This window comes from Lepidochelys olivacea (genome assembly GCF_965140295.1).
Source record: "Lepidochelys olivacea isolate rLepOli2 genome assembly, chromosome: 1".
In the NCBI taxonomy this organism is placed as follows: Eukaryota; Metazoa; Chordata; order Testudines; family Cheloniidae; genus Lepidochelys; species Lepidochelys olivacea.
This window is the reverse complement of record NC_140411.1, coordinates 163,587,548-163,614,487: the sequence shown is the minus strand read 5'-3', so window position 1 is coordinate 163,614,487 and position 26,940 is coordinate 163,587,548. Positions and strand designations below refer to the sequence as shown.

The following is a 26,940-nucleotide window of genomic DNA, read 5'->3' as shown; positions in this document are numbered from 1 at the left end:
TTAAGCATATGAGTAACTTTACTCATATGGGTAGTTGCATTGACTTCAATGGGATTATTTGTGAGTAAAATTGTGTATGCGTTCAAGTGTTTGTGGAATAGGGGCCTGAATTACCCTATGTCCTGGAGATGGTTCCTTTAGATTAGAATAGAAGCACATTGCTTGGGCAGCAAAGGAAAACTTAATTTCCATGATTTATGCTGTATGTGTTTTGAGATGACTTCAGTATTCAGGGCTATCTATCTAGCACCTTCAGTGAGTACTAATTTCATGTACAGTAAAAAAAAAATTGTATTAAACCATTTACTATAATTGTAGATAAGTATATAAATGTTGTTTTGGCTGATGCCAAAAGCCTCTCCCTTCCTGAGGAAGAATTGGACTCTCCACCTAGTTTAATTTTTAATGGCAGTCTGCTCATAGACATTATTTCAAGATACACAGAGCATATTTATTGCATCCCAATATATCCTAGTGTGCAGAAAGGTTCTTCACTGTCTGAATAGCATTCAGTCAGTGAAGAAGCATCCCACCATACATAATAACCTTTCCCTGCCTGACAGCTCTAAAACATGGGTGTCAGTCATACAGATGACTAGGAATCCTGTAGAGAGAAATTTTTCAAAAGCATCTAAGTGACTTGGGAGCTTAAGTCTCATTGAAAGCCAATGGGACTTGGTCTCCTAAGTGCCTAAATCACTTTTGAACATGGCATTTAGGCTTGCAAGTCACTTAGGCACTTTTGAAATTTTACTTGTAAAGATTAAGAATTCTTTGCAAAGGTTGAGTGTTGGGAGGAGTGTGAAGAAGGATGTTCCCCACCCACAGCGGGTACCCAACAGAAATCTGAATAGGATATTCAGAGGAGGATATTACTCTGAATTGGGAGAAATCCTATTTTTTCTTAAAGATTAATTTAAAGAAACAAAAAAGAATCACTTTGAGTAAAGCCCTATTTTTAAAAGATGTGTAGCAGATGTTGGGGCTCAGGAGAGTGATGGTATTAAGTGTTGATATGTAAATATCTGAGACTTCAAATACAAGTTCTGATTTTTATATTTATTATTACATTTTCAGACTTCCCTTTTCGTCCTCCCCAACCTCAAAAATACTTTTCTGTGGTAAAGTTCTTGTAAGTCACTAACGTCTAAATCAGGACATGACTTTTCAGAAATTGTTCATTATCTTTCTGTGCGTTTATTTCAGATATACCAATATATCCAGAGTCGTTTTTATAGATCTCCAGAGGTGCTACTGGGAATGCCTTATGACCTTGCAATTGACATGTGGTCCCTTGGGTGTATTTTAGTAGAAATGCACACTGGAGAACCTCTCTTTAGTGGAGCAAACGAGGTGTGTAAATTCTCAATGGTAGAAGTGATCTTATTCTTCATTCTTTCTAATCAGGAGTTTGATCTAATTAATTGTAAGGCACACCTAGAGGAAGCCTGTTTAATTGTTTAAGAATTGGCATCAACTTTGCTGTAGGAATATCTTTTGACAGGAGTCTAAAGCAAGATTGCTTATATCAAATTATAATGTATTGATTTCTGCAAATGTTGATACTTGTACTTATTTGTGTATTTGCTTCTTACATAAGAATTAATATTCTCAAATGTTACAGCTGATTTGTAACTCAACAGCTTTTTTAGGTAGTTCCAGTTTTCTTCCCACATGTCTACCTAGAATTTTAGATTTCATCTCATAAAAAAAAAATGTAGTAAATAATTTGGCAATAACTATTCTTTCTTTTGAACCAGGTGGATCAAATGAATAAAATAGTGGAAGTTCTGGGTATAGCACCTGCTCACATTCTTGACCAAGCACCAAAAGCAAGAAAGTTCTTTGAAAAGTTGCCAGATGGCACTTGGAACTTAAAGAAGACCAAAGATGGAAAAAGGGTAGGTTAGGTATCCGAGTTAAGGGATGGAGTGTTCTAAATAAGTTTCTGTGGTAACTATTGTACTGATTTTAAAATGTTTGTTCTTCTGAAGACTTAATTTTAACACTGTTTAATATTATTCAGTGTGATAGAATTGATTTGAAAATTAAATCTATTAATGTTCTCAGTACTGACAAAGAACTCCCGACTTTCATTTGACTGATTTTTTTCTTTTATGATTTATTTAAATGGTGATAATGTCAAGTTTAGCTTGAATGACAATCAACTGCTAACTTCTCAACAGGAGTACAAACCACCAGGAACTCGTAAACTTCACAATATACTTGGAGTTGAAACAGGGGGACCAGGCGGACGGCGTGCTGGGGAATCGGGTCATACTGTAGCTGACTACTTGAAGTTCAAAGACCTCATCTTAAGGATGCTTGATTATGACCCCAAAACCCGAATTCAACCTTATTATGCCCTGCAGCATAGTTTCTTTAAGAAAACAGCAGATGAAGGTACAAATACAAGTAACAGTGTGTCTACGAGTCCTGCCATGGAGCAGTCGCAGTCTTCAGGAACCACCTCTAGCACATCTTCAAGCTCAGGTACATTTCTCATTAGTAAATTGTCAAGATAGTATTATTTGAAAGAGAAAATATTGTAAAAAATTTCAAATCAGCAATTTTTCCATATAAATGTCTTCATTTTTTCACTTCCGAAAGCCTGTCTTTTTAAAAACAAAAATGTTTAAAAAATTCGTAATAGTTTTCCACTACAACCTATAACTTAAAAATCCAGTAGAATTTTTTTCATCTAGACCTATTTCTGCTTTATAAGGAATAAATTGTTTCAAGATAAAAGCCTAAGATTATGTTCCTAATGTAGTTGTTCTATGGAATGCTGTAAATATTGCTAATGTTCTATTACTGCTTGTGTTATGATTGTTATAGGCGGATCTTCTGGGATAAGCAACAGTGGAAGGGCTCGGTCAGACCCTACACATCAGCATCGACACAGTGGTGGACACTTCACTGCTGCTGTCCAAGCTATGGACTGTGAAACACACAGTCCACAGGTATGCTCTTGAACAGAGCTTCTCCCTGATGCATTTATAAAAATGCAATGGCTTTTATATTTTGAGAAGATTGAATCCATAAACTATCCTGTAATGTCAAGATTTATGCTACTTAACACTTCGAAATGAGGAAAAAGGGTGGGGTAGGCATGGAACTGGGAGTTGGAAGACTTGGATTCTGCTAGTCCCAGTTCTTCCACAGATAATCCTCTGTGAATATCTTGGGTAAGTCACTTCGGCCAAAATAGTACCAGCAGCCTTAATAATTTGTCTAAGTACTGGGGAATCCTGCAGCTATAAGGGGGAAGATCCCCCACTCCCTAACTAGGGAGTACCAACAACAGAAAGCATCTAGGGCTCTTGAAGCTTTTCCTCCATTTCCCTGTTAAGGACCAGAGAATCCAAATAGTCATAAATCTTCCAGTCCATCCCAAAGAGCAGTTTGAACATAGACTTTAAGGCCAGAAGGGATCATCATGATCATCTAGTTTCTAGAATCTCACCCACCCACTCCTGTAATAGACCCATAACCTCTGGCTGAGTTACTGAAATCTTCAAATCATGATTTAAAGACTTTAAGTTACAGAGAATCCACCATTTACTCTAGTTTAAACCTGCAAGTGATCCACGCCCCATGCTGCAGAGGAAGGCGAAACCCCCCACAGGGTTCCCGCCGATCTGATGGAGGGGAAATTTCCTTCAAACAACCCCAAATATGGTGGTCAGTTAGACCATGAGCATCTGGGCAAGACCCACCAGCCTCACAGCTGGGAAAGAATTCTCTGTAGAAACTGAGAGCCCTCCCCATCTAGTGTCCCATTGCCACATGTTGGAGATATTTGCTGCTCTCCGTCACAGATTGGCAATATGCCATTGTACACAGTCTCATCATACCATACGCTCCATAAACTTATCAAGCTCAGTCTTGAAGCCAGTTAGGTTTTTGCCCCTACTACTCCCATTGGAAGGCTGTTCCAGAACTTCTCTCCTCTGATGGTTAGAAACCTTTGACTGATTTCTTCTAATGTTGATCACCAGTTTATATCCATTTGTTCTTGTGTCCACATTGGTGCTTAACTTAAATAACTCCTCTCCCTCCCTGATATTTATTCCTCTGATGTATTTACAGAGAGCAGTGATATTTCCCTTCAACCTTCTTTTGGTTAGGCTAAACAAGCCAAGCTGTTTGAGTCTCCTCTCATAAGGTAGCTTTTCCTTTCCTCTGATCATCCTAGTAGTCCTTCTCTGTTCCTGTTCCAGTTTGAATTCATCTTTCTTAAACCAGGGAGACCAGAACTGTACACAGTATTCCAGGTGAGGTCTCACCAGTGCCTTGTATAATAGTATTACTACTTCTGTTTCTCTACTAGAAATACCTTGCTTGATGCATACTAGGACTGCATTAGCCTTTTTTCACAGCATCACATTGGCGGCTCATAGTCATCCTGTGATCAACACGCAGGTCTTTCTCCTTCTCTGTTGCTTCCAACTGATAAGTCCACACCTTATAGCAAAAAATTTTTGTTATTAGTCCCTAAGTGCATGACCATGGACTTTGTACTATTCAATTTCATCCCATTTTTATTACTCCAATTTTCAAAGTCATCCAGGTCGTCTTGTATGATATTCCGGTCCTCTTCTGTATTGGCAATACCTCCCAACTTTGAGTCAGTCACAGTCTTTATTAACACACACCTGCTTTTTGTGCCAAGGTCACAACAGTATTGCAGAGAACCCACACAGAGCTTGCAGTGGCAGGGTCTGTCCCCAGGTAAACTTGTGCGTCAGTTTCTTTCTTTATCCTCATTTGACATTAATGTTTCTGAGACATATTAATGTTTCTGAGGCATATTAATGTTCTTGAAGGAAAGCCACTATACAAGTGCAAAGTAGTAGTAGTATTTTTTGTTGCTTTTATTATTTGTTGAACTATGGTCTTGGTTAAAAATATAAATGAGTATATGTCCACTTGGTTTACTGATAAAAGAATAAACTAAAATGTAGTAGTTTACTGGCCACTGCTGCTCATCACTTTACAACATAAAGCTAGTGGAAAAACAGAGCTTCTCTGTATTGCCATCACTATTATAAAAGGAGTAATTTTACTTCTTCCCAGGTGAGGGGAATAATTATGAAAATAAACTTATGAAATCAGTTTTATTAGCTAATATTTTGGTAGAGTTTTAAATACTCTTCTGATGCTATTGACATCTCAGTGCAAGCTTCAAACTACAGCATACTTGTCTAATAATATTAATTACAGTAAAAGCTGTTTTATCTGGCACTTCACCAACTGGAAAGCTCTATAAAGCAGCCAGGACAGGTTGCCGCTTGCGGGGAGCCGCCTGAGGTGAGGGCCTCTCGCATCCACCATCTCGCACTCCCTCCCATGCCCCAGCCCGCTGCCTCGAGCCCGCACCTCAGGCCACTGCCTTGAGCTCCTTCGCACACCTGAGCTCTCTCCAAGAGCCCATTCTCCGCACCCCCTCCCGTGCCCCAGCCCCGCACCCCCTCATACATCCAAATTCCCTCCGTCTTAGTTAACCGGCATTTTTCACTTACCAGCAACCCCCATTCCCCCAACATGCCAGATAAAACTGCTTTTACTGTCCTAATAATTTGTTTTTCAATACTAGAGGCCCCAGTCAGAAATCAGGGTCCTGTTGTGCTAGGCTCTATGTAAACACATACTTACTGATTACTACCATTAAACAATGCTGCCTCTGCATTTGCTTTTTACAACTTTTGCAGTAAGGTCACATAATTGGATTTTTTTTCTTGAGTGTATCAGCAATATTAAGTTAAGTTTCTGTCCTAGTTTTTCTTTTCCAAAGATACATTTAGAAAAGCATATTAGAAATATTTCTAAATTTGTACTTTTACCAGTTTTTATGCTACTTAAAATTTAGATATTTTTTTAATGTTCTTAAATTTTAATGGTTTTTAAGCTCTTTGTATAAATGGTATATAAAACATATTTGATTACATTTTTTATTTCTTAAACTACGCTCATAGGTTCGACAGCAGTTTCCTCCTCCACTTGGTTGGACAAGCACTGAAGCTCCTACACAGATCACCGTTGAAACCCATCCAGTTCAAGAAACCACCTTTCATGTATCCGCTCAGCAACAGAATGCATTACATCACCACCATGGGAATAGCTCCCACCATCACCACCACCCCCACCACCATCATCATGGACAGCAAGCCTTGGGTAGCCGGACCAGGCCAAGGGTCTACAATTCTCCAACAAATAGCTCCTCCACCCAGGATTCTATGGAGGTGGGCCATAGTCACCACTCCATGACATCTCTGTCTTCCTCAACTACTTCTTCCTCTACATCTTCCTCTTCTACCGGTAACCAAGGCAATCAAGCCTATCAGAACCGCCCAGTGGCTGCTAATACCTTGGACTTCGGACAAAATGGAGCTATGGACATGAATTTAACAGTCTATTCTAATCCACGCCAAGAGACTGGCTTAGCTGGACATCCAACATACCAGTTTTCTGCTAATACAGGTCCTGCTCATTACATGACTGAAGGACACCTTGCAATGAGGCAAGGAATTGATAGAGAAGAGTCTCCCATGACAGGAGTTTGTGTTCAGCAAAGTCCTGTGGCTAGCTCGTGACTAAACTGAAACTAAGTTTGTTTCTTGTGTGTTTTTATAGAAGTGGTGTTTTTCCAAAAAACAAAGTGCAAAGCTGCTTGAATCAGAAGGAGATAAACTCACTGAACCGCTACAGGAGGGCAAAGCTGACTATTTTTTTAAACTTGAAAAAGATTGCAAAGGGACAATGAAAGTTTTTTAAGAGCCATGTCCAAACCCACCTTAATGGATAGCTTAGAGGTGTTGTCTCACCTTTTGCTTCCCCCTTTCCCCATTTTAAGTTGTTACAACCTAGTCATAAATTTATTTTTTCATCTCCTTCAACAGGGGTTAATGTTCAAACGTTGGTCTTAGTTGCAAATTCTTTTTTTTAAAAGCACTGCACATGATTTACATAAAAGGACCCTTTGAGGTTGGCGGGGAGGGATTGAGTAATATGGGTTTTTTAAGTTCCCCAAATACACATGGGCACAGAAATGGAGTACTGTAAGGAAGAGGGACCTTCAGATTACACAATATATAATATTCAGCTGTAAAAAGGGACAGTTGTAAAGGAGTTTGTAAGGCACATTAAGCATGCTAAATGGCGGTGATCAGAACTCTCCTTATCTGAATCTACTGAGGATCAAAGCAGCAATTATAATGGGATTCTGTGTGTCTCATATTTTAGAGACCACAGTCAGCTAGTATTGGAATATGACTGGTCTCATAACTAAGGTGCACTGAGAAGCAATCAACGGGTTGATCCTGGCCAGTCTTGGGGAGGTCTTAAGTGGTGGTCTTTGGGATAACCTTTGGCCTTATGGATTTGGACTCTGAAATTAGAAGAGCCTACCATTTCAGATGCAATCACTTTTGGACATGCTTTTGCAGACAGTCCTTAATGCTGAAAACAGAGAATGGGTAATTCAAGAGGCCTTTCTTTTAAAATAGACTTTTGTGACCCACTTATTGTAAGGTATTGCAAGGTCACTTTGCGTGTGTCATAAAGTTGACTTCCTTATTGGTTGAAGGTCACAGAAGTAGTGGTTTGCGTTTGATGGAAATAGCTACAACTGTGTCCCTTCCTGCTTTTTTACTTTTTTCTTTTGCTTTTTCTCGGCACGTGGTTTCTCCACCATTACTTCTGCACAAATATGTCTTCTGTTCATTCTGAACATTTTAAAAAAATGCAGAATTTTATGTGACTGCTTTTTTGCCTCACAATTATGCTGTGAATTTTACAAAAATTTATTTTCTTTTTTGATAATTTATTGTACCAAAGCTGTTTTTATAGCACATAGATGTCTGTAACCAATAATGTAGCAGTTTTGCACTTTGACACAAGGTGTAATTAGACCATTTTTAAATGTCAGTTGAAAATTATGGCTGTACTATTGCTTAAACAAAACTGGAACTGTTGTTGAATTCGTAGCCAATACATTTACAGCAATCTGTGTACTGAACATAATAGATTGACATCTAATTCAAGACTGTAACATCTGTTACATTATAAATGTATTCAGGCTTCTGAAGGTAAAAGGGACATTAGATCCAGAAGCTATGAAACCAGCAGTTGATTCTTGTATTCCCTATTAACATAAATGTGAACTTGAAGGCAAGACCTTAATTGCATGAACAGGTCCAAAACAATAGTATGAGTAAAGCAAAAAGCTCATGAGAGACCTGAAGTTAGCAGGCTGTATTTAACAGGTGCCTAATTTTTGGGTTATGCTGCCTTAATATAACACAGTCAGCTTGGCAGTTGCTAAATTTATGGGCCCACATAAAGATTTATAAATATTAGGAATAAAAACTCAGTGAATTAAAGTGAAAAATAAGGGTAATTCAGCAATTACCCATCCCAGAACAATGTTTGCCCATTAGATATTACAGAAGCAGTGATCTACCTCTGCCAGTAAGCCCTTTAAAAAGGTAATTCAGCAGAAGAATATTGCATACTTGTACTGGTCAATTCCATGTGGCTGGCTAAGTCAGTTGTGGTTTTTTGTTTTTTTTTTAACGAGGTTTTTTTATTGTTTTCTTATACTTAACAATGGCAACACAGCAGCTGAATACTGTGTAAATGCAAATGAGTACTTGGGGTTTATCAGTTTTTGTAAATCACAATTTTTTTTAATCAAGGGATCCATATTTCTTTTGTATTGACATGTCAAGCCTGTGAATGAAAGTATTTTTGAACTCAGTAGTTTAGAAAAGTTTACAGCAATTGAAATTCTGTCATCTTAGAAACAGAGCACTGAGTTTAGCAATATAAAAAGGAATCCAGTACTTACTGCTGTCTAGAAACATAAAAGTAATATAAAATATGGGTAATTTTTCCTGTGTTGGTTGCCACACTTTAGCAAGCACCAAAAATTAAAGCCGTTTAAAAAATATTTACATAAAGAAAAATAATAAAATCCAATGCTTCTGCATACTGTGTTATGTTACAGTCCAGTTTTGTGTGCTTTACTACACAGTTTGGTTACAGGACTTCTGTGCATTGTAAACATAAACAGCATGGAAAAGGTTAAATACCTGTGTTCAGATTGTAAGATCTAGTCCGGACTTGCTGTGTATATTGTAACGTTAAATGAAAAAGACAAGCCCTTTGTATTATAGTCATGCAGTCTTATGTATGATAAACAGTTGAATAATTTGTCCTCAGACTCTTTACTGTGCTTTTTAAAAAGTAATTTAAGATAAAAATGTAAACATAGTAATATCTTCCTATGCAATTAACTTACTCCAAACCTTGGTTTGGTAGGTATAACTATAGTAAAATATGTAAATATTAGATACATTGACACAGACTTTTAAAAAATTACAGAAGTAAAAGTTGGAGGCGTAACAGATCATTTTGAGTTTTTAATTGAAACAGCAAGATATATAAATCATTGATGTATAAACACTGATGCATTTGATCTCTGCTTGATTCCAATTGACATATAGTATTGCTTTTAATTTCAGAATTGTTTATATTCTCATCCACTAGTTTCAGAATATTACAGAGATCTTCTTACATGCACTTCGGAGCTCCTACGATTATAAACCAATTGATAGATTTCAAGGCCAGAAGGGCCATTATAATGATCTAGTCTGACCTCCTGCATAACACTGGGCATAGCATTTTATCTGGTAATTCCTTCATCAAGCCCATATCGTTTCGTTGAGTTAGTATATATGTTTTAGAAAGACCTCTGGTCTTGATTTAGAGGTTTCAAGAGATGTAGATTCTCTGTCATCTCTTGGTAAGCAGTATATAATTATCCACACTTAAAAATTATTCTCCTGGCTCCCAGTTTAAATTTGTCAAGCTTCAGCTTCCAGTATTGGGATATTGTTATGCTTTTGCTTACTAGGTTAGAGCTATTTAGTTTCAGACATCTCCCCCGTAAAGAGTGAGCAAGTCACCCCATAACCTTCTCTTTAATAAGCTGCCTTGGTCAGGCCCCTTACGTCTCTAACTGCCAAGCATGTTTTCCAGACCTCAAATTATTCTTGTGGCTCTTCTCTGAACTTTCTTCAATTTTTAACATCCGTTTTAAAGTGTGGATACCAAAACTAGACAGTGTTCCAGTAATGGTCTTAATAATGCCATATACTGAGGTAATATCACCTTACTCCTATTTGTTTATACCTATTCCTGTTTATCCATCCAAGGACTGCATTTTAGGCTTTTTAGCCACAGCATTGCACTGGAAACTATGTTTAGTTGGTTATCCACAATGATTCCTAAGTTCTTTTCAGAGTTGCTGCTTTCCAGGATGCAGTCAACCATCCTGTAAGTATGACCTTATATTCTTTACTAGAGTATGGCTTTGCATTTGACTATTTTAAAATGTATGATGTTTGAATGTGCCTGGTTTACAAAGCAATCCAGTTCTGTAGAAATGACCTGTCCTTTTTATTTACCACGCCACCAATTTTTATGTGGTCTGCAAACTTTATCAGCAATGATCTTATATCTTCTTCCAGATAACAGATGAAAATATTGAAATAACTTTTGAGCTGAAAGCCATCCCTGTTGAATCTCTCACTAGAAACACCTTCGATTGTTGGTGATTTCCCCATTAACTGTTATATTGAGATATATTGATTAGCCAGTTTTTAATCCATTTAATATGTCCTGTATTTATTTTTGTATGATATTATTTTAATCAGAATGTGGTATACTTTGAGGTAGCATGGAAATATCTACATCTCCAAAATAACCAAATAACTCGTAAAGTGAAATGGTATATAATTATAAACTTAGCATGCATGCAAAATTTATAATATCAATATTACCAGTTTCTTATATATGATTCAGCATGTCTGTGTGGTAAGATGTATCCTGATGTAGAGGTGCACATCAAAATATTAGAATTCTACAGGATATTATGGTTGCCAGACAAACAGACATACACATCGTCTCTATAGGATAATAGGTGATCTGTGCACACCATTGTTTGATTGGGTCCTGTTGAATCACCCCATTGTTGGGTATATCAAGAAATTTCTAATGATCTTTAGAAATTAGCATTTATTGTCCACCTGATGATTACCTTTAAATTCCTAATTTTTCCATCTCTCTCTCTCCTTTTTTTTTTTTTAAACCTGCTTAGGGCACTTGTTTAATTTCTATAATATTTCTCCAAGATAGTGGTGTGAAATATGCTGGCCCCCTCAGACCTAAGTGATTGTGATTTCTAGAACGAATAATACTGTACATAGATTTATTATGAAGCACTAACATGCACAATACTGCATAAGACACAAACACGGTACCTGCCCCAGAGAGCTGAATGACAAATATAGATGTGATACACTGGGTAAGCTAGAGGAGAAGATAAGATATACATACAAATACAAACTACAGCTCCTACTTTTCTAAAGGTTGTGTAGAGAGAACAATCTAACTCATCTGGGTTTGTGCTTATGGGTCTCAGAGAAGAAATGGGTCATTAGGAGAGATTTGAATTGGGAGTGGGTTAGGACCTAGCACAATGGAATTGAAGAGAAAATCTATATGTAGTGGGCAAATCTGGAGGGTATGCGGGGGGGAAGCTCTGGGTGAGGCTGGTATTGTTGGTGGAGTGATAGGGTTGAGAGGCAATAAAACAAGTAATCGGATACGAGATCAGGGTAGAGTGGAATTGTGTAGATCTTGAAAATGAGAATGAGAGGTTTAATTAGATTGATCCTGGGAGACCTAGTGAAGGGATTTGAAGAGGTAATGAATGATGTGGTCGGATTGGTCGAGGGAAGATCATTTGAACAGTTGTACTTTGGATTGTCTGGATGGAAGCAATATGGGTCTCAAGGAAGCCAGAGAAGAGCAAATTCCAGTAATGAAAATGGGAGATAACTAGGGCATAGATAAATGTTTTGGCTGTTGGGACAGGATTGATTTTCAGTATGTTATGTTATGGAGGAGGAGGAAGTGGCAAGACTTAGCAGTAGTCCTGATATGCAGGATAAAGAAGAGAGGAAATGAAAGATCATAGAATATCAGGGTTGGAAGGGACCTCAGGAGGTCATCTAGTCCAACCCCCTACTCAAAGCAGGACGGATCCCCAATTAAATCATCCCAGCCAGGGTTTTGTCAAGCCTGACCTTAAAAACTTCTAAGGAAGGAGATTCTACCACCTCCCTAGGTAAGCATTCCAGTGTTTCATCACCCTCCAAGTGAAAAAGTTTTTCCTGATATCCAACCTAAATCTCCCCCACTGCAACTGGAGACCATTACTCCTTGTCCTGTCATCCGCTACCACTGAGAACAATCTAGATCCATCCTCTTTGGAACCCCCTTTCAGGTAGTTGAAAGCAGCTATCAAACCCCCCTCATTCTTCTCTTCTGTAGACTAAACAATCCCAGTTCCCTCAGCCTCTCCTCATAAGTCATGTGTTCCAGTCCCCTAACCACTTTTGTTGCCCTCCGCTGGATGTTTTCCAATTTTTCCACATCCTTCTTGTAGTGTGGGGCCCAAAGCTGGACACAGTACTCCAGATGAGACCTCACCAATGTCGAATAGAGGGAAACGATCACTTCCCTCGATCTGCTGGCAATGCCCCTACTTATACATCCCAAAATGCCATTGGCCACCTTGGCAACAAGGGCACACTGTTGACTCATATCTAGCTTCTCGTCCACTGTAACACCTAGGTCCTTTTCTGCAGAACTGCTGCCAAGCCATTCGGTCCCTAGTCTGTAGCGGTGCATTGGATTCTTCCGTCCTAAGTGCAGGACTCTGCACTTGTCCTTGTTGAACCTCATCAGATTTCTTTTGGCCCAATCCTCCAATTTGTGTAGGTCCCTCTGTATCCTATCCCTCCCCTCCAGCGTATCTACCTCTCCTGCCAGTTTTCTGTCATCTGCAAACTTGCTGAGGGTGCAATCCACACCATCCTCCAGATCGTTTATGAAGATATTGAACAAAACCGGCCCCAGGACCGACCCTTGGGGCACTCCATTTGATACCGGCTGCCAACTAGACATGGAGCCATTGATCACTACCCTTTGAGCCCGACAATCTAGCCAGCTTTCTATCCACCTTTATAGTCCATTCATCCAGCCCATACTTCTTTAACTTGCTGGCAAGAATACTGTGGGAGACCATGTCAGAAGCTTTGCTAAAGTCAAGGAACAACACGTCCACTGCTTTCCCTTCATCCACAGAACTAGTAATCTCATCATAAAAGGCGATTAGATTAGTCAGGCATGACCTTCCCTTGGTGAATCCATGCTGGCTGTTCCTGATCTCTTTGCTCTCATGCAAGTGCATCAGGATTGATTCTTTGAGGACCTGCTCCATGATTTTTCCAGGGACTGAGGTGAGGCTGACTGGCCTGTAGTTCCCAGGATCTTCCTTCTTCCCTTTGTTAAAGATGGGCACTACATTAGCCTTTTTCCAGTCGTCGGGGACTTCCCCCTATCGCCATGAGTTTTCAAAGATAATGGCCAATGGCTCTGCAATTACATCTGCCAACTCCTTTAGCACTCTCGGATGCAGTGCATCCGGCCCCATGGACTTATGCACGTCTAGCTTTTCTAAATAGTCCTGAACCACTTCTTTCTCCACAGAGGGCTGGTCACCTCCTCCCCATGCTGTGCTGCGCAGTGCAGCAGTCTGGGAGTTGACCTTGTTTGTGAAGACAGAGGCAAAAAAAGCATTGAGTACATTAGCTTCTTCCACATCCTCTGTCACTAGGTTGCGTCCCTCATTCAGTAAGGGGCCCACACTTTCCTTGACTTTCTTCTTGTTGCTAACATACCTGAAGAAACCCTTCTTGTTATTCTTAATATCTCTTGCTAGCTGCAACTCCAGGTGTGATTTGGCCTTCCTGATTTCACTCCTGCATGCCCGAACAACATTTTTATACTCATCCCTGGTCATTTGTCCAATCTTCCACTTCTTGTAAGCTTCTTCTTTGTATTTAAGATCAGCAAGAATTTCACTGTTAAGCCAAGCTGGTCGCCTGCCATATTTACTATTCTTTCTATACATCAGGATGGTTTGTCCCTGTAACCTCAATAAGGATTCTTTAAAATACAGCCAGCTTTCCTGAACTCCTTTCCCTCTCATGTTGTTCTCCCAGGAGATCCTGCCCATCAGTTCCCTGAGGGAGTCAGTCTGCTTTTCTGAAGTCCAGTGTCCGTATTCTGCTGCTCTCCTTTCTTCCCTGTGTCAGGATCCTGAACTCAACCATCTCATGGTCACTGCCTCCCAGGTTCCCATCCACTTTTGCTTCCCCTACTAATTCTTCCCCGTTTATGAGCAGCAGGTCAAGAAGAGCTCTGCCCCTAGTTGGTTCTTCCAGCACTTGCACCAGGAAATTGTCCCCTACACTTTCCAAAAACTTCCTGGATTGTCTGTGCACCGCTGTATTGCTCTCCCGGCAGATATCAGGGTGATTGAAGTCTCCCATGAGAACCAGGGCTTGCGGTCTAGTAACTTCTGCAAGTTGCCGGAAGAAAGCCTCGTCTACCTCATCCCCCTGGTCCGGTGGTCTATAGTAGACTCCCACCACGACCTCACCCTTGTTGCTCACACTTCTAAACTTAATCCAGAGTTTCTCAGGTTTTTCTGCAGTTTCATACTTGAGCTCTGAGCAGTCATACTGCTCTCTTACATACAGTGCAACTCCCCCACCTTTTCTGCCCTGCCTATCCTTCCTGAACAGCTTATATCCATCCATGACAGTACTCCAGTCATGTGAGTTATCCCACCAAGTCTCTGTTATTCCAATCACATCATAATTCCTTGACTTTGCCAGGACTTCCAGTTCTCCCTGCTTGTTTCCCAGGCTTCGTGCATTTGTGCATAGGCACTTGAGATAACCCGCTGATTGCCCCTCTTTCTCATATGAAGCAGGAGCCCTCCCCTCTCACGTGCTCCTGCTCGTGCTTCCACCCGGTATCCCACTTCCCCACTTACCTCAGGGCTTTGGTCTCCTTCCCCCAGTGAACCTAGTTTAAAGCCCTCCTCACTAGGTTAGCCAGCCTGCTTGCGAAGATGCTCTTCCCTCTCTTCGTTAGGTGGAGCCCATCTCTGCCTAGCACTCCTCCTTCTTGGAACACCATCCCATGGTCAAAGAATCCAAAGCCTTCTCTCCAACACCACCTGCGTAGCCATTCGTTGACTTCCACGATTCGGTGGTCTCTACCCAGGTCTTTTCCTTCCACGGGGAGGATGGACGAGAACACCGCTTGTGCCTCAAACTGCTTTATCCTTCTTTCCAGAGCAGTGTAGTCTCAGTGATCCGCTCAAGGTCATTCTTGGCAGTATCATTGGTGCCCACATGCAGAAGCAGGAAGGGGTAGCGATCCGAGGGCTTGATGAATCTCGGCAGTCTCTCCGTCACATCGCGAATCTTAGCTCCTGGCAAGCAGCAGACTTCTCGGTTTTCCCGGTCGGGGCGGCAGATAGATGACTCAGTCCCCCTGAGGAGAGAGTCCCCAACCACCACCACCCGCCTCCTTCTCTTGGGAGCGGTGGTCGTGGAACCCCCAACCCTAGGACAGTGTATCTCATGCCTTCGAGTCGGCGGAGTCTCCTTCTGCTCCCTTCCTTCAGACGTATCATCTGGTCCACTCTCCGCATTAGTACCTGTGGAGAGAACATGAAAATGGTTACTTACCTGTATCTGCGTTGCTGGTACATGGACGTTCCCCTTTTTTCTTCTGGAGGTCACATGATGCCAAATTTCTTCACCGTCCTCCTGTCTCCGCTGTGCAGCCTGCTCTGAATCTTCAGAACCTTGTGCCCGTAGAATCATATCCTGACATCTGTCCAGGAAATCTTCAGTTTCTCTTATGCAACGCAGGGTCGATACCTGTTGCTCCAGACCTTGAACCTTCTCTTCCAATATGGAGACCAGCTTGCACTTTGTACAGACAAAGTCGCTTCTGTCCTGTGGAAGAAAGACAACCATAGCACATCCAGTGCAGGTCACAACAGGTGAACACCCCCCATCCATATTACCTTCCTTCTATGAGCTTCCTCAGGAGTTGTAGTAATTACTCAGAGAATCCGGCAAGAAGTAAGCCTCAGTGGGCTCTCCCCACTGGGGGAACTTCCAGGCAAACTCCTTCTGTTCGCTGCTCTGCTGGTTCGCAGTTGACCGGCTTTTTATACAGTCAGGCCCACTTAAGGCTCACCTGGAATGATGATCACAAGTATTCGTGACTGGATGAAAAGTGTTGTAATTGAGAGAGGCAGAGGTGGAGAAGAGGGCTTGGTTTGGGCCTTTTAAGCTTGAGCTGTTGTGGTGAACCAACCAGGATCATATGTCAGAGAGTCAGAAATGTGGAGGGTGAACAACAGAAACTGAAGTATGTAGGTGGTAGAATAGAGTCAGCATAGAGGTAACAGCTAATGCTGCTAATTCATTAGGTCAACTAAGGAGAAAATGAAAGGACTTGAGGACTGAGCCCTGTGAATCACCAACAGAAGACTGGCTGAGTAGGAGGAGCCCCACTACAAGAGACACTGAAAGTACACAATGCTAGAACAGCATCACAAAAGTCAAGAAGACGGTGTATTCTGAGAGAGTTATCAACTGCTAAAGCCTGTAGAAAGATTGAGGATGAGCATGGAGGAGAGGCTATCTCTTTTTCCCACAAGTTGTTTTACCTGAAAAGCCTTGGCTGTCATGAAAGCCTCAGCTGGCTGCAACCTTTGATACCAGTGAGTCCTTTGTCACCAAGGGCTCTGGCTCATGCCTCATCAGTCCAGTCGGTCTCCACTCAGCCGAGACCCAGCAGCAGGGAGCATGGGGTTGAAGTGATTCAGATCTCTCTTCTCTGAGAGATGGACCTGCCTTCAAGGCTCTAGAGGGTTATGTTATGTTGTAGCTGAGAGCAAGCCTCCCAGCGCGGGTGGCCACTTGCACTAGCAGGGCTCGAGCTAGTGTGTTAAAAATACCAATGTGGCTGTTCTGTCTATAAGGCTGGAGCTCAGGTGTATGGGGTTGGATAGGCTTGAGAGCCTGCGTTGGAATGCCCACATTGGTATTTTCAGCACAGTAGTGTGAGTCTGTCTATCTGAGTTGGGAGACTCTGCTAGCTGCAGTATAGACATGTGCTATAGTCCCGCAGGAGGTCATAAAGTGGGCACTGTTTTCCTTAGGGAGATATGCAGGATATGTGTCTGCAGCCTGCCCTTTCAGTCTCCCTGGTAACACACACTCCCCTCACAGGGCCCCTTCCCACTTCTCTCAGGGGTTTGGCCCATGGACTGGTGTAGGATATTGCTGACAATCAGCTCTTTAAGGGTCAACGCAGTCTTAAAACCTCTCCTGAGTCTCCTATGCAGTTCCTCTGAATAGGAGAAAGCTCTAAATCTGTGAGTTACAGTGAAATACCCAGGACTCTACGTTTTATCAGAATTAAGCAGGAATGACTCACTAACTTCTCAGATGCTTTTAGTTTTAGAAAATGAAACATCAATTCCTCCTCCCTCCAAATAAAAATGAAATAAAGAACCTTGCAAGGTTGAAGGGCTGTGTAATTCATTCTTACTTGGTTTATAAGGATGGATTAAGATGGAGTGGGAATTCCCTATCAAGACCTATGTATTCCTAAAGACTCAATGTCTTCATTACTCTGAAAAAAGAAAAGGAGTACTTGTGGCACCTTAGAGACGAACCAATTTATTTGAGCATAAGCTTTTGTGAGCTACAGCTCACTTCATCAGATGCATCCGATGAAGTGAGCCGTAGCTCACGAAAGCTTATGCTCAAATAAATTGGCTATTCTCTAAGGTGCCACAAGTACTCCTTTTCTTTTTGCGAATACAGACTAACACGGCTGCTACTCTGAAACCTTTCATTACTCTGCTTAATGTTAAGCTTACTCCTGACTCCTTAATAAAAAAGGGCATAGTTATGCCAGTGGAGATAGTATTCCTGACAAACTTACAGACTGGAGAATACATCATCACTCAGACTAAATTTAGATCTAGCAGTCTCAGCCCTAAGAGTATTAGCTGTAGTCTCCAACTGTGAAGTCTTACCTGGGAGGCCATTGTGAGCACATACAAAAAACACCCCAAACCACCGCAAACCTACCCTGCATAAAATCTACTTTAAAGATTTCCCTAGCAGCTTTTTCAGGACTGATGCTTCCCCTGGCTCTGATTTGTTGTATGTTGAAAACTTCCAAAGATATGTCGAAGGGGCAACTGTGGCTCCATCTGAAGAAGTTGGAATTGCAGGCTAACATCATATATCCTTCCAAATATTCTGTTGGTAAGCGCTTTGGGGAGCAGAGACAAAGCAGCCACTGAGACTTCAGACAAGGGCAAAAGTCCCTCCCTCCATCCAGTGAAAGAATCTTCAAACTACATTATCTCAGCAGGCATTCCCTTTGAAGCTGCTGCTTCTCCAGATTCCAGCACAGAGTTTACATGTTATGAGGAGGCCATTTGCTGCCTTTCCTGAGAGTTTGAAGACTAAGGCTGGGATTCTCTGGAATACTATCCCACCCCAAAAGCATCTCTTGATTTTACATTTCACAAGTCTGGGCAAACTAAATCCCCCTTCCTGCGAAGGGATGCTTTTCAATCTGTGATTGAACTACCTCAGAAAATGAGTGGTTGAGATAATCAGGGAAAGATATTCAATAGAATTCACTTATTGTTCCTGGGACAAGTTTATCCTTTGCCCAAAGTAAATTAAAATAAAGCAACACTATCCACAAGATCCTGTGTACCATAGGAAGATGAAGGTGCAATAGTCCATATCCTCCAACCAGTTCTTTGGAGACAGGTATTTTCAGAAGAATACAAAGATTCTTTGTGGTGCAAAGAGAAACAGACATAGAAATGGATGTGAACAGAGCCTACTGAGGAATAAAGGCATGTATAGCAGAGGCATTCAAAGTCTCGGGTACAACCCCTGTCATTACTGTGTGTTCTGAATATAGCTGTGATTTTGTGGGGGAAGAGATTGTACACATCTTATGCAAAAGTCTGTAAGGTGCTGTGATGATTTAAAATATCTGTCACCAATATCTAACTTTTTAGTGAGTACTTTAAAAAAAATTGATCTCCATTATTGGATAGCGTTTAAGAATTCTGCTTAGTTTAAGGTAGAGCTTCGTCATTTTCTGTTGCTTGAACTTAAGCTTACATCATTTAGTAGTATTTGTAATAATGAATTGCTACAGATTCACTTGAGGCAAGGATTTTTTGTTTATCACATTAAAAGGCTCTAAAACCACACGAAGTCTCCCAGCAGACAACTCAGTTTCTATCCTTTTTTGTGGTTTGTCCTAAAGCAATGTGAAAGGCCTAGTATTCTCCTTGAACACCACATCTTACAGGCCCATTATAACATTTAGGCATTACTGATAGGTGATGGTAAAGAATAGTATAACCTGTGAATTAAGAAATAAATTTCCAATTAAGGCATTTCATTAAGCTGTTGTAGGTTTTCAAAAATGTTTATGAATATTGTTGATTGCATCACTTCTGAAATGTTAACATTCACCAATATTTGATTAGTATTTAAGGCAATAAGAATACTACTGCTTAGCACTTGAGCAATTAGTACACCATTTTGAAAAATGTAACACTTGCAGCTTCCCAGGAAAGATGCTTTTTACAGAATGGGAAACTGAGGCAGAGCAGTTAAAGGATTTGGCTCAATGCCATGCAACAAATTAGTTCCAGTGCCCAGGTTAGTGCTTGGGGAAGCTGGCTGGCCGCCTAGTGCTCAGTTGCTTAGACAGCTCTCCCACTCTGCCTCATGCATCATCAAACAAATTAACTAAATTCCAATTGCAAAAGAAATGTCTGCCATTAGTTACACCTGTGCATGCCCAGTGAATATAATGGGGCTGTACAGGTGTAACTTGGCATGTTCAATCTTTACTGCTGATGGGGATATCAGTCAAAAAGAGCACAGCTTGACTTTCAGATCCCAAGTTTGCAGAACTGGCATTTAGAAACCCCATCATCTCACTTGTTAAATAAGCAAATTTGAAATTAAAATACTTGAGATAAAATAAACATGAAGCCCCATATTATCATTTTTACTGTCATTTTCTAGCTCCTAATTGCTCCTTCAATCTGAGACATTTAGCTTGTACCTCATTTCCTGCAAATTCCAAAGGCGATTCAAACCATTCCAAAGGGCTCTGGAGCTTGCCCCCTTCTATCTTTGTACCAGATTCTCTTCCTTGGGCAATATATGCCTTCCTCTGCCTTAGGGGAGCAAATTTTCCAATGTTCTGCACCCCCCAAATGTGATCACCTGTTGGGCTTCTTGTCAGGCCTGTGACTTGGAGAAATATGGTGGGAGGTGAGGATCCCCATCCCCTTTCCAGCAGAACTTAAGTATTGTAAGGTTGTTAAACTTGGTCTTCCAAAAAGTCAAGGCTGGAAAAGGGATCTTTCCTCCTCCTAGTTTTCTCAGAACAGTCAGCATCAGCCCAGTGCTCTTCCCAGCAACTGTCTACCCTATTCCCTTTTCCCCTTTCTCCGTCAAGACAGGACGAGACTGAGGAGCCTGGAAGTTGCTTGGATCATATTCAACAGCTGGCTCCAAGTTCTTTTCTGCCCTCATTGCAGTTATTATTGGGAGGCAGAGCAGGCTCATCCAAAGGGGACCCCTCTTGTAGGCCCTGTGCCCTTTCTAGCTTAGATTGTTGGTAAAAACCTGGAGTCCTGGCTGAGCAATATGGCAAACAATTTCCCTCAGAGAATATTAAGACATTAGGAAAGACAGCGTAATCTATCTGATTCTTGTCTGAGGCAAGAAACGCCTCTTAAATTCATCCAGAAGCCTGGTGTATGCTTTCCAATTCATATAGATTTTGACGAGTTAATCACCGCATCTTGGAAGAAACCTGATGCCTAGCCATCCTTACCTAAGAGTAAGTATAAGTTTTTATAGGCTGCCAGAAAGGTGATTGGAACTCCTGGAGCCTCTACTTCATATAAATCCTGTTTTATTCTCTCCCCCTATAGAAGGCACTGCATCCCTAAGGGACCCATGACAACAATCTACCACAGGAACGACAATTAAGTGAACAAGTCCATTGCTACCATCTGCCATGGCCCTATGTATAAAAAGCATAGTGTTTTGGTAGAGGAGGTCTCTCCAGAAACCATTTCAGATAGTGGTTGTGTTAAAAAGACCTAAGAAGGCATGTGGTCAGTTTCAGATTTTCTTCATGGTGCACTGTTGGATTTGGTCACTTTATGATTTTCTACTGGCCAACAACTTAACTGACAGAGGACTTTGTATTGGGTCCTGGAAAGGGAAATTATTTGGTGCATTCTCCAAGGCAATTTTATCTTTCCTGTGGTACAATAACCAATCCTGTACATAATATTTCAGAGAGGGGTCTGCCCAAGCGCTCTCCTCATTAACCATTAGAACGCTGAGGACAAGCATAGTTGCTCATCTCTGTATTCTGTACCAAGGAGCTGAAAACAAATTCACTTTCATTAATCTTTTCTCTCCTGACCCTAGAAAAGGAGGTTAATTGAAGATAACTAATTTGAGAAACTAAAGTACCGCTGAATTCAGTCCTGGAATATCAACTTTGAACAGAGAGAGAGAATCTCCCAATTTATATCAGTTTATTTTGTATATACCAAATGCAGGGAAATAGAAGCTACTGTTAAATAGGAAAGGGATTTAAATGAACAATGTTTTAGCTTGGTTACCTATTCCAGTCTCCATCAGTGAAAGGTTCCAAATGTGTGTGTTTCATTTAATTCATAGAACATATCACTCCAGAAATATGTGCTCAAAATAGATGGTGGTGCTGGTGATGAATATATAAAATTTAAATTCCAAAAGGGGTTGCCCCAAAAATCACTGTTCTGACACAAGGTTGAAAAATCAATTGAAGATGTCCTGGAAATGTTTAATATATGCCAATCTCAAATATGTGTACTCCCATGTTCTGTATGACCTTCCTCTGGACATACAGAAAAGTGAATTCTTGGATATTGCACAGTCTGGTAGTAAGGATCTGTCTTCTAAAACAATGGAAAGACATTTTTCTGTTCTTGGAAGAATGGATGAAAGATGGACCCTCTTTCCTCTGGGAGAAAGCAGTTTGAGATAAGATAAAAAATTTTCTGATTTATGTAAGGAATTATTACATTTACCTAAGACATTTCATAATGTATGCATGGCATGTGATGCTGAACTTAATTAGGGCTACTATAGAAACTTAAACTTTAACATTAAGCAATTGTGTATAAGAGGACTGTTGAGAATTGTTATGTTAGACTATGATTCCTATTTGATAACTTATTGTGATGTCCTAATGCATATTAACATCATACCTTTGCATTACTTTTCTGCATTGCAGCAATTCTCTTTGAAGTCAATGGAGCTGTGCCAATTTACACCTGCTTAGGATTGGATCCAGTGTCTCCTTTTTGGGGGGGAACGTGGGTAAAAGAGGGTTTTATTTTTGCTAATCCTCACCATACTGACTCCCTAAAGAATATAGAGTCAAATTCTAGGTCTTGGTCCTTGTCTTCAGGACATTCCATAACCTGGGCCCACGGTATCTAAAAAATCACTTACAGCTCCAGGATAGGACCACAGTTGACAACACTGCTTCTCATACACAAAGGAACTGTCTATTGTAAGGGTAAAGCTGGTCTGTGTAAGAAATAGTGCTTTCATGGGGACCAGTCCAAGACTCTGCACCATAATCCGACAGGATCTAAGAACAGGCTGAACCCTCCTATCTCTTAGTCAAAGGTCTACATTTTTTGACCTGGCCTTCAGTAATTAAAATGCATAACATGGTAGTGTGACCTCAGAGCATCTTAATGCCAGATGGCAAAGGGCCTCCTGCTGTGTAACAGTAAAACTCAGCTGGTCTGACCAGCTCGATACACCTCATACACTGTTGTCCTGATATTTATGTAAAAGGCGTCAGGTAAATACATCATTTGAAAACTAACACCACACTGTTTGTAACATTTCAGGTGAAATTATGGATATTCTCTAATATTATGTCTTGGAGACTAAACAGACAAAGGAGGCAAAAAATTTTTCTCCCAGACACCCAGGAAGGCAAACACCTCTGGCTTAGTGGCAAATTGAGCTAGGCGTTACCAGAGATATAGAGAATGGTCTGTTCATTTGCATTGGAGATTACAGGAAATCATTTGTATTGTAAAATCATAGAGACTGCAAAATGAACAGGGTATTGGCTCCCTGGGGGACACAGAAAACAGAGCCAAGCTGAGCCTCCAGTAGGGCTTCCTAACTTTTAAGTCAAAGATAAACTTTGGGAATATAAGGAATTGCTGAATGACTTTGGAGTATCCATCTTTGAGTGATGAAAGACACCTGCATTTTGATACTGTAAGGATGGATCCTGGCTGGAATAGCTGGTCATGCTGGGGAAGTTGTTGAAAGTGGGGAAACCATCTTGAACAAGAACTATAGCAGATTAAGTTGAGTTTAGTTTTAGAAATGTTTTTGTACTTGTATTTGTTTGTAACCATTTCTGTCTATTCCTTCTACTTGGTATCTTTTGTTTTGTTTTATTTGTATTATAACCCAACTCAGTGCTAGGGTTGAAGGGAAGGATGTATTTTACCCAGCTCAAGATAATAAGCTGTAGTGTACTGATTCTTTAAAAGAGCAGAACTTCTGTGAATGGTCAGTATGAGGGCTGGACATTGCAGGGCAGATGGTTCTGGGGAAATTTGGAACTGAGAGAGTATTGGGGTCATTCTACAAAAAGTAACTGGGCAGTGGAAGCCAGGGTGTGACCTGCATGCCTGTAGGCTGGCTAATGGTGTCAAACTGTAAGCCACAGTTATAGTGTTTAAGGTACCCAGAATTGCAAGTGGTAATGCAACCCCTCACTGGTCTGGTCTGGACCCCAAGTGTCACAGGTATATATAAAGATTATTAAAACAGCAGCAGCAACCCTCTCTCACAATTCTCCCCCTGGGCCTGGGGAGGAGAGTGGGAGAAAGTATGTGTCCCATATGATAGATATTAGTCAAATCATGCAATGCAGTGCAGAGATACTATGTTGAGGAGGTCAGTGTAAGAATCTGAATAGAATACAAATCTGTTTTTGATTTGTGTGTTGTTGCTTCCCTCATACCACCTGCTCCCTTTTACAACAAAATGAGGCCCTTCCCATAGTATCTTCCTCAGTCCGCAAAATGTACCAAAAAATCCTTCTCCCTGTAGTCCTCCAGCTCAGTTCACTAATCCTTCCCAGGTACCTCCTTGCTTCTGGCTTCCTTCACAATTCTTTCCCAGCATTACATTCCAAGCATTAAGGGAACAATGGGGTCAAGGTGGGAGTGGATGCAAGAAGGTGAAGAAGAGTTGCCGGAAGGAGGATTGGTTCTGTCCTGTGTGCACTGGTCATCCAGGGTTCGCTGCCAATCTCCAAATTGCTCCAGCTCTCAGAAGGGTTCTAAGTCCTGGGCTCCTTTGGGGGTGTTCCATTCCACGACCTCTGTTCCTGGTGGTCTTCTCCGCTTTTCCAAAACACAACGGCTCCAGGGACGCGAAGCTCTGCTCCCCACCTCGTCGTCTCGCTGGTGTTTTCCGTCTTCGCAGCCCTGGTTCAATGTACTTTTTCTTTTCTCGTGGCTGGCTGTGGCTGGATAAGATTTTTCGTCTAGCGCCGTGACCTTGGACTGGGGCCAGCTCTTATCGTCGGACTGAGCTTGCTAGCTGCAGTATTGCGTTAACCACTTCTCTGCTCTCTTTCTCCTTCCCCCTTTGGCTTTTTGCAGCTTGCAAAAGAATCTTCCATTCCACACTCACTCACACCTTTGACCCTTCCCAAAATATCCTGCAATACTTAGCAATATACAATGCTGATCTGCCTTCCCCAGGGGACCCCTTGAGGGAGGGGCCCAGCGGGGTGTGACACAATCATCTGTCAGAGAATTATCTAGTTTTCAAAAGGTTCTCTGTACCATCTCTTGCTTTTTCTTTCCCCTCCACTAATACAACCTGTTGCACCGTTTGCCATTTCCCCTTACCACAACCAGATAAAGTATTCATTGCTTTTATTTTTCCTCCAATGCAGTCTTCTGAACATGAAAAAAAAATTTCTGATTTATGTAAGGAATTATTACATTTACCTAAATTTTTATTTTGTCTATAAAAATACTGTTCACAAATTACTCTAAGTAAATAAATTCAGTGGGGCTGGAAATCAAAAGATTAGTGTCTACTGACCTAGTAACTTCAGAGAGACCTGTCTCTAACATAATCCCAGTAAGTTAGAGGAGCTGAGCTAATAACTACACAGGACTGTGCAAAGACATCAGCCCAGCAAATGACAAGTGCTGAGAGCCAATGGTATCATGGACACTTGTGCCTTGAAACCAGCTGGAGCAAGGAGATATACTGAGCCAGTGATGTCACAGCAATCTGTCCCTTGGCATCATCCCAGCAAGTTACAGGTGTTGAGGCAGTGACATCACAGAAATCTGTGCCTTGACATCAGCCTACTAAGCTAGAAATACTGAACCAGGAATCTTAAAGAAGCCAATGGCTGGAAATCAGCCCAACAAGGTGAAAGTGCTTGAGTATAGCTGGTAGGGAAAAACTGGATTCTCCCCCCCCCCCCCAATTTTTTTTTGAATGAAATATTTCAATTTGAAATTTCTTGATAAACTTCAAAACAAAATGAATTTTTTCATTTTACAGTAGAATGTCAGAGTTACGAACACCAGAGTTATGAACTGACCAGTCAACCACACGCCTCATTTGGAACCAGAAGTACGCAATCAGGCAGCACATGGGGGGGTGAGGGGAGGCAAATGCAATACAGTACTGTGTTAAACATAAACTACAAAAAATAAAGTTAAAGAAAGATTTGACAAGGTAAGAAAACTGTTTCTGTGTTTGTTTCATCTAAATTAAGATGGTTAAAAGCAGCATTTTTCTTCTGCACAGTAAAGTTTCAAAGCTGAATTTAGTCAATGTTCAGTTCCAAACTTTTGAAAGAACCACCGTAATGTTTTGTTCAGTGTTATGAACATTTCAGAGTTACAAACAACCTCTGTTCCTGAGGTGTTTGTAACTTGGAGCTTTTCAATGTTGAGAACAATACACATTTGGTTTTCAGTTATTTCCCTGTATTTTTTCAGCTGGAAAAGATGGGGGGAGGAGGGAAGCAAAAAAGTTTGGCACTGAACATTTTAAAACTTTTTTATTTTTTCCACCACTGGAAAAGAGGCAGTGAGGGAGTAAAAAATCCAAAGGAAATGGTTTTCCTCACACACATTCTCTTTTTCTTTCTATTTGAAAAATGGTGGGGAGGAGGTTTTTTTTTAAAAAAAAAATTGGGAAAAAAGTGTTACTACTACTTTGATTGTTTATATATAGTCTACTCTTGGAGTATATGCACTCTTGTGTTCAAGATCAGATTCTTTTGGATAGCACTGCCTGTTGGGGCTCTTCTATGCCCTTGTTTTTCTCATGCCCCTGACCTTGGGGGCGCATAAAGGGCAGGGGGACCTCAAGTGTCCCTCAGTTCCTTCTTACTGCCCATGGCTATGAATCGGAACTCTAGCAGCATCTATGTCTCTTGCTCACTGTAAATAGTTCCTAAGATATTTTTTAGTACTAGTTAGATAGATAGTCTTTTACCTCCTTTTAAAAAAAACAAAAACAAGTTAACCTTTTTTTAAAGCATTTTTTCTTGTGAGAATTCTCTTGTGCTGGGTTCAGCCTTTATGACAGAGCTAAACTCTCCTAGATTTGGAAACTGGCTCTCTTGCAATGCAGTGACATTGCTTAATGATGGGTTTCAGAGTAACAGCCGTGTTAGTCTGTATTCGCAAAAAGAAAAGGAGTACTTGTGGCACCTTAGAGACTAACCAATTTATTTTCTCTCACCCCCCTCCCAGAAACCTGGATTTGTGCAGGA

At 41.0% G+C, this 26,940-nt stretch overlaps 1 protein-coding gene across 2 annotated transcripts in view; it reads left to right on the top strand.

Annotated features, from left to right (window-relative positions):
- Nucleotides 1-9,216, top strand: part of DYRK1A (dual specificity tyrosine phosphorylation regulated kinase 1A) — a 95,067-nt gene extending 85,851 nt beyond the window's left edge. For both annotated transcript variants that reach the window (XM_084614547.1, XM_084614548.1), the window contains exons 7-11: nt 1,207-1,353; nt 1,761-1,901; nt 2,187-2,493; nt 2,839-2,963; nt 5,979-9,216. In XM_084614547.1, coding sequence (XP_084470673.1) covers nt 1,207-1,353; nt 1,761-1,901; nt 2,187-2,493; nt 2,839-2,963; nt 5,979-6,596 — 1,338 coding nt within the window. In that variant the 3' untranslated portion in view covers nt 6,597-9,216. The remainder of the gene's footprint in view (nt 1-1,206; nt 1,354-1,760; nt 1,902-2,186; nt 2,494-2,838; nt 2,964-5,978) is intronic.
- Nucleotides 9,217-26,940: the final 17,724 nt, after the last annotated feature.